Source organism: Adelges cooleyi, unplaced genomic scaffold (genome assembly GCF_023614345.1).
Source record: "Adelges cooleyi isolate 19-005CV unplaced genomic scaffold, UGA_ACOO_1.1 ACOO_flye_CR_arks_rails_tigmint_CR_PRNA_376, whole genome shotgun sequence".
NCBI classification, from domain to species: Eukaryota; Metazoa; Arthropoda; class Insecta; order Hemiptera; family Adelgidae; genus Adelges; species Adelges cooleyi.
This window is the reverse complement of record NW_026096053.1, coordinates 5,267,930-5,276,606: the sequence shown is the minus strand read 5'-3', so window position 1 is coordinate 5,276,606 and position 8,677 is coordinate 5,267,930. Positions and strand designations below refer to the sequence as shown.

At 35.3% G+C, this 8,677-nt stretch overlaps 1 protein-coding gene across 1 annotated transcript; it reads right to left on the bottom strand.

Annotated features, from left to right (window-relative positions):
• Positions 1–70: 70 nt before the first annotated feature.
• On the bottom strand, positions 71–4,168 carry LOC126840528 (protein deadpan-like). The gene is made up of 3 exons (XM_050576344.1): positions 3,774–4,168; positions 2,071–2,166; positions 71–1,024 (listed from the first exon to the last, which is right to left on the bottom strand). The coding sequence occupies exons 1-3, from the start codon at positions 3,885–3,887 to the stop codon at positions 248–250; spliced, it is 987 nt and encodes a 328-aa protein (XP_050432301.1). The 5' UTR covers positions 3,888–4,168; the 3' UTR covers positions 71–247.
• Positions 4,169–8,677: the final 4,509 nt, after the last annotated feature.

Sequence of the window (8,677 nt, the reverse complement as noted above, 5' to 3'; positions counted from 1 at the left end):
TATATTATTAAAACATGTGTTGTCATACTATAAATATAAATAAATTGAAGTAAAGAATACATGTTATAAAAGTAAAAAGTTATAAAGTATTTTCCAAGGTAGTTATTGTTATAAATAAAATTATATTTTTGGTAACCGACCGAATACATACGTATTCGATTACAAACAGCTATAAAACGATAGCTTTAAAATTTAGTAACACAGTTGTAGCGAAAATGGAGCGTCGTTATGTGGGCGGATGCGATCATCACCACGGCCTCCACATGTTCGGGTCTCTTGGGCTGTCGATCCTCATCACGACGTTCGGTCTGTCCGCTACAGGCCTTTGGCCTTCAGTCATATTATTCTTGTCCGCTTTGCCGCCTTGCGACGACGACGAAGGGTCACTGGGAACGTTCACCGGTATGTCGCCCAGCGGCCTCTTAGCGGTGGCCGCCGGCGCCGTTTTCTTCAACGAGAAGTCCAGCGGGTTTCGGCCGCCGTGCGTATCCTCAGCCGACGTGCTTGTCGACGATACCGGTTCGTCCGTGTACACGTACGGCGTTATGTCGTCCTGGCGGACACTAGTGAACGCACTGTTCCGACATGCAGCCGCGGCCGTCGTGGGTAAGATGAGGGCCAGTTCGCCCGTGGGCAACAGCCGACTACTACAGTTGGGCGCCAAAGCCGCGGCGGTGATTGCGTCCAGACGTGGATTGTGGTGGTGTTGGTGGTACAGAGACGCCGTCGCGGGTACTGCGTAACGCATTTTGGCCACGCACGAGTCCAGATGAGCCATCAGTCGTTTTTTGATGTCGTCGTTTATGCCGTCTAACCGGCCAACGAAACGGTTCACTTCGCCCGCACACTCTTGATAACCCGTTTGGAACTTTTGCACGACAATTGACGAAGGATCGACGGGTTGGGGTGCGTTGACTGCTGGTGTCGCTACGACCGGTGTCTGTCGACTGCTATGCAGCGACTGCAGATGCCGCACGGTCATTTCTAAAATATCGGCTTTCTCCAATTTTGTGTGTCTTGCAGGCTTGAAAAAAACACATTTTGACTCTTACATAATGTACTGTTATATGAGCGGTAAACGTTAAAAAATTGTTATTCAATTGTTTTTATTTATTTACTTCAAAGCACGGTTTTAGGGGTCAATTTGTATTCACTCGTGTGAATTTTTTATAATTTTTTATAACGTAAGCTAGTAGAGCTGTCTATTCTAATCCCATTTAATATTTATATAGGTAAATATAGAAACGAAAAAAAACACATTCTGCGTGCTATTTATGATTTTATGGCAGTATCGACAAAAGGGTCATAGAATATTGTGTTGGAGGTCATCAATTTAATATTTGTATTTTTTTCAATAGATGTACCTACGTTCAATTGATATATTTTGTTCGAGAGTAAGTAAAACCCGCTGAGATCAAATTTACGCTTGTTTGTTTCACCGCATGACTTCTTTGAATTTCTCTAATATTTAGTTTTTGACTATAGGTATTACAAACAAACTTATATTATGCAGTTAACTTATTCATTTTTAGTCAAACTCTAAACCGCTTATAATCTAACAATATGAGTAAATTTTATCTTTTGTATCATTATTTGTTATTTATGTTTATTATCAGAAATATGTTTGGTACCCTATAACGATGCATTGATTTTTTCTTAGGCGATTATATGCAGTTTATACAGCTGTTTTGCAATTTGATTATATGCAATATTATAGTTATCATGTAGTATCTTCACAAACGAAGGTCATCTGTGACAAAGAACGTGGCACATTGACGCTATGGTGTATTGACAAATGACAGCAGAATTTATCTAAAGAAGTATTTTTTTCGGATGTTCCTGTCAGGATCGCTTGACAATTAAATGTTATCAAAATATGTTGATACATGTTTTATGTGTTGGGATAAGGGATATCAAACGGCTGATTTTAACAATAAAAGTAAGTTATTTTTAGATAAAGTATGAAATCGTATTTGATGTTGTTGGTGGTGTAAAAGCAAAACATTAGCCTTATAAGTTACTACTCGTCTTTATTATTATTTATAGTCTTAAGAATTATTATTATCTTACGTCTTTTTTCAACGCATCCAGTATCAACGTCTTCAGCTCGTTCAGACATTGGTTAATTCTAGCTCGTCTTTTTTTCTCCATAATAGGTTTGTTGTTCTGAAATCAAAAGAATGTAAATCTGAAATTACATTTTTTTTTTTATCAATGGTGTGAGTAGATTAAAGTGTGGTTGGATGGAGTGGAATGAGACAACATAAAGGTGTTGTGTGGCCGAAAGGGAATATTTAAGACTAAAAGAAAATGTTTTTAGTACTTAAATACCAGCAATGACGTATGAAAGCGAGTGTTTATCAGGGATGAAAGGGAAATTAAAATAGGGATGTTGAGATAGATGGGAATTGTATGGAGTGACAACGTTAGGTAGATTTTGGATATATGCCTATAGGAGAACAAAGCAGAGAAAATGTATGATGAGCACGTTATTAAGAAGGGAGAATAATAAAATAGTAAAATGGCGTAATACCCGTAATAGAAATTAGCGTAGGGGAATTTAGATGTACATGTACACCACAGAAGAAGTAGATGGATGCTGCAAATAAAGACTCGATCAGATGAGCGGAGTGAGAGGATTTGTCTGAATTATTTTGCATGGGGTACATTGAAGAAGGGTTGAACACGAATATTTATCTATTTGTATGTCATATGCGAAATTCGGGATGGGTTTACTAATGCTGAGTACACCTAGTTTTGAAATTAGCAAGTTTATAATAATTTCGGTATTAAAACCCCATTTTGTATGAAATGTCTGTGTCTTTGCTTGTAGTACATAAAAAATTTAATTTTTTTCAAATTTATTAGAAGTATAATTTTTTTAACATATAGAATCTCTCTCTCTCTCTTTATATATATATATTACATTATAGATATTTGTACAAGTATGATAAGTAGATACATTATGGTGTTACAAGGTGTAGAAAAACAATGATTAGTTTGGGGATATATGAAAATTTAGTTACAAAAAGGATGTAGTCATGTAGACTGTAGTGAGATTAAAAAAAAGTTATATTTCATTCTTCGTTGTTAGAGTCTTGGTCCAATAACAGGGTGTCCTGCGGGAGGCGCGGCGGGCCCAAAATTTAAATAGAGACTCTACAACCCTTTGGGATAGCCGAAACTTTTGTAATACGAGTAGGTATGTCCTAAGACGCAACAAAAGTTTTGAAATTGTCGATACTTCTCTTGTTTTCTCAGTTCTGTATACCATTAAATTAAGCTCATGTATCAATTATTGGTGTCTCTATTTTCCAGTTATAATAATAATGGTAAAATCATTATATTGGTCATGATTTTCAAAATAATCAAATAGTAAAATAGTTTGAACCGCTGTAGACCCCAGTAAGAAGGTGATCGTGTTCATCAAGCGTTCGAATAAACTTCATTAAACTAAAAAATACATTTTTTTTGACCGAGTTTATTCTCACGGGAACTTTTCCAGAACAAATAGATTTCATTTTTCAATATTTTTTAGTAAATTTGATTTTATCCGTACCTTCGATATTCATGTCCATCTTGGCTTTTTCTAAATATTAAATTTTTTTTTCTATTATAGTAGAGTACAAACCTAGGTAAAGGGCGATGAGAGTGCAACGGGGGGGGGGGACTTGTTGCGCCTGTGAATCTATCATACACTAATTTAAACTTTTAATATAAAATTCGATGCATATATGTATATTATATAGGTCAGGTTAGTCAATCGCTCTTACCTTTCGCAGTTCGGATTTTGAAAGTTCATAACGTCTGACCTGGCCGGGAGAAGACATGCCCGACGAATGTACCCTGGCGTCTTCGTCGTCCGAATCGTTGTTGGTCGACGACATGTTTGTTTCGATGAAAATTACACTCGTTTAAAATTAAAATTAAATTTTTTATTTCATAAAACCACTCGAAAACCCAAAACGCTAGGACTATAATATTTTATATAAATATGTATTTATATTATATTATACTATATTATACTACTAAGTGTTAAGTGTGATTGAAAAAATTTATCGGCGTTTCGCGGTCGCCCTTAAACGTAGGACCATACGGATTTTTTTAGGTTTGTTGCGCGCTTGGTAATCCGAAATGCCGATAAAAGCGAACCGGTTCATACTGCTCGGTTATTTCAAAACCTAATGGCACGGGGCGCGAGTTCCCACGTTGTGCACGAGGACCACCGTCTCCACTATCGATAGTGCAGCGCTATCGCCACGATTGTATGTAACACATAAGTGTGTGTGTGCGTGCGCTTACCGCGCTCCTATACATGTATACTCTGTCCGTCACAGACCGTTGTATTATAATATTATTATATGTTTATATAATAATAATAATAATAATAATTAAAACATAATATACTACTTAATAATATAGACATTTTATCGTGCGTGATGCAATTTTCACCACAACATCCCAGACTTAAACGCGTCCATATGGCGGCCAACTGTAGCACTATTAGTTAATGCCAATAATAATAATATTGCACTATTAATGTATGTATATTGTATATATATATATATTTTTAACGGGTTCGCCAATATAATAATATTGTAATCGACTCTCGTTCAACACGAAAAAAAAAAGTTAACTTCAATCCATAATGTACGGTTTGGTGAATCGGGTGTTATTCATCGTTATATAATAATAAATACGTATATGTTTATGCGTTACAATTAAAGAATATTACAGATAGTAATTATATTTAATGTTATATTATGTACTATCGTTTTCTGTAAAATTACACTCATCTAGCATGATGATCGCGTTGCCTTTATAAAAAAACTTATAATACCGCTATAGATGACTTCATAAAAGGTTTAAAACAAATTAAAAACCGTTAATTTCTTTATTATAAAATCGACCACTAATATTATTATATACCAGCCACACAACCTAAGTACTCGGAAAGGCTCAGTGGAAATTTTCCCACTGACCCAAAAGCTTAGTCGGTCCCAGTACTTATGTGGAGGGCAGAGGCTGAGGCCTAACACTTAGCAGTACAATTATTAAATATGAATATCAAAGTATTTTAACAATAAGAATACTAAATTACAAAAACTCAAAATGATATTTGTTTTGTAAGACTTTAAATTAACAATAAAGTTAAGTAAGACTTTTGTTAATAAATTATTAAACATGGGATCGAACTTATTTGAAATATATAGATAACTGTTTAATTCAATTTCTACAATAAAAATGAATTACTTTTACCGCGTATTTTAGAATCCACAAGGAGTTGAATCTGTTGAAAATGTATTGAATTTTTAGCGTCTGGATCCACAATAACATTTGATTTATTGAACTTAAGTATATACTACAGTCTATGTATAATATCTAACTCACACTATTAAGACCAAATGTGAGAAATGTTCACCCCTCCTCGAAAATCAAATAAAACGCCCTAAATATTGACATGCCAATTTTTCCACTTTTGACACGGCACGCTATAACTTTCTGAAAAATGTGTTTCAAGTTTGTTAAGGGTGCTTTTCACATATAGCACTACAGAATACAGATAGGGCCGAAAACAAAAAAATACCATTAGCCATTGGTAGCTAGGATGCACATACAAAATATCATAATAATTTCTTAGGTCTGTACAACTTCTCAGACTCTACTATGCTCCGTGCCCTCTATAACCCGACTTAGTTGCTTTAAAAAAATACAAATCATGTATTTACCATCACAGAAGAAAGCAATAATCGAATTTGGTTCATTTTTACGGTTAAAATGGGCAGCAATGTTATAACTAAAAAAGTTCCAATTCAAGTATTTATTGTACATTTAAACGAACAAAAATAGTTACAAACAAAATTATTATAAAAGTTCAAAATACAATTTTTAAAAGTAAAATTGGAACTTAAAATTTGATTTATCTATGAAAAACAAAATGGTATAATGAGAAAAAATCATTGCGATAACCAGTTTGGATATATTGTACTTATTGAGTCATTATAATTTATACTGTAAATGATAATGGCCATAAATAAATTGTATAAGTAAAGGCAAGAAGTTTTTGATCATTAGATAAAATAAAAATGTTATTGTAATAATTATTTAGCTAAAACAAATATTTCATAGAACATATTATGTTGACTGTAACAGAATTTATCTATAATATTGTTCACATTTATTATGTATTTTTTGGAAATAATACAAATTGAACTCCGTTTTTTTTAAATATCATTTTCCCCTAAGACTTGAGTTTTTTTTTTAAAGTTACTCTAAAAAAATACGTGTGAGCTTAAAAACCCAAGGCCTACGTTTATTGTAAGCCTGTTGGTGCGGTGTGGCGATGACTTTTTAACTAATACTTTTGCCAAACATTCTGTCCCGCTCAATTGTTGTACGGGATCTCGACTGCAACCCTCGCGCGGGGCTTGGAGTGTAACTGCGCTATAGGTAGAGGCGCATGCATATCGACGCGGTAGATTTCTCACCCTATCGGCTTTTCACAGGTCGAAGATTCCGTTCCGGTGCGGAGTCAACGTGAGAGATCCGCGATCGGGTTTCCGGTCCACGGCGTTCTCCCTCCGCAGTCCGGCAATTTTGTCGGTCGGTCAACCGGTGCGTTTGTATAGTCTCTGTGAGCGTATGTGCTGCCCCGGATGCCGCAACGTGTATTACATGGGACCAGCGCCGTTTGTGCGATGATCGTGTTTAGGAAAGAAGGACCCGCCGATAGGTTAATTATCATCATCATCATCATCATCGCGATGGAGTGGGGGTGGGGGATGCATATTATTATAAAACGCACATGTTCGTATTATAATTGCCGTATGTACTATAGACAGCAACGGTCGTCATCGTCGTAATACATATTAGTAGTAACGTAGTAGCGTAGCGGTAGTGACGACCGTGCGTTGTAAGTTGTGACTGCACAGTGCACGGCCGTGGGAACGGGATCGGCCGAGCTAACCGGGTGGGCGCGGGCCGAAGGGCAAACACGAACAGGAATAACAATAATATATGCCGCCGCCATGCAACACATAGTATGGTTAATATGCTCATTCGGTCACCTGTTCCACGAGTATATCATCCGGCATCCCCTTCGCTTTTTTTTACTACAGTTCACTTTTTACCACTGTTTTTACGGCCCGTCAATTTCGAACGCGTCGTGGCCAGCGCGGTATACACAAATTGATTTGTCTTTATAATATATTTTATGGGAAGTCTTCATCCCCCTCGACTCTAATAAACCCGATTGTTTTCTCTGAAAAACCGTCTAAAACACATCCTCTTCGCGCGCCGCCGCTTTAATCGTTTCCGTCCTTTAGTCTTCTTGTGTGATGAGCACATCGAAGAACGCACTATAGCTTCCGAGTTTCCGGTATGCATACATACACCTAATACTTTATTTTCGAAAACTCGTGACGGATCTACTGTACTTGACTTGCGTTTCTATGTGTTATAACTTGCAATTAAATATTACCATATGGACCACCGTAATCGCGGCGACCGATATTTAAGCCATTTAAATATAAATAAATCCTCATTAAACATAACGGTTGAATAAGCGTGTGCGTGAAATTAGTTATGTGTATTGTTGCTAATGCATATTTGCATTGTTTTAGTATTTTCCAGAGCTCTGTCCACTTTTGAAACTCCAATGGTAACGTACATGTTTAACTGACTTTTTAAATTAAGAATAATTTGCTGAAAATATATAGTTAATTCATTATATACGTCACCATTTAAGTTTCAAAAGTTGATAGAGTTATGGAAAATACTAAAAAACGTAAATCTTAATAATTATATAATATCAAGTCGCTAGCTATCATAGTTTAGGCTGTGTGTTGATTATGAATCAGTCAAGACTTCTTATTTTATAAATTATATAGATTGTAAAATAAGATAAACAAAAATAATGTCAAAAAGAAAAACTGCAAAATTATAATTAGTCTAAGAGAAAATTAGGGTCTTATCATTGATGAATGGTCTTTCTTCCATCCCGAAATTAATTTCAAATTTCCAGATTTCTCGAGAAAAAATAAATTTTCCAAGGAACCGTAGCTTCATCGTTAAGGAAACAATAACATAGTTAAACTGCAACACAATACAATTCGATGACTATGTATAATGTATATTATATATACTACATAGCATTATTGTAATCCTCGAAAATATCAAATTATTTATTTCATGCCGAGCATTAGTAATCGACTCAATTGATATAATATTATACTATTTTTCTATTTACTTGTCCGTTATAATGTTGTACAATTTTTCCCAGTACCGGGATTTTTCGTTTCACGAAAATGCAGCGTTTTAAATTTATATATTTATATTCTTTTTATATAAAATCTAGGAAACTATTGGACGATTTAGTTTAACGGAATCAACAAATATAAACTCTAGTACCGTTGCTATTCGTTATGTTGTCACCGCGAGACATTTAACTAACCGAATCATCCGTAAAATTATACTATTATCACACTACATACTGATGTCAATTTCAAAATATTATGCTGTTTGACACTGCAGCTTCGCCAAATTGTTGCACGCATAATTAAGTATATAGGTGCTGAACTAGAATCTTTACTGTGACATTTTGGCATACCCTGCGACGGGAAATGCTCATCAGTATTATACTATACCAATATAACGTTCCTATCGACAGTGTGGGAAT

Coding starts and splice junctions, on each gene's coding strand:
- LOC126840528 (XM_050576344.1), bottom strand. CDS start 3,887: ATGTCGTCGACCAACAACGATTCGGACGACGAAGACGCCAGGGTACAT. Junction 2,167..3,773: donor CAAAATCCGAACTGCGAAAG/GTAAGAGCGATT, acceptor TTTTGATTTCAG/AACAACAAACCTATTATGGA. Junction 1,025..2,070: donor TGGATGCGTTGAAAAAAGAC/GTAAGATAATAA, acceptor GTTTTTTTCAAG/CCTGCAAGACACACAAAATT.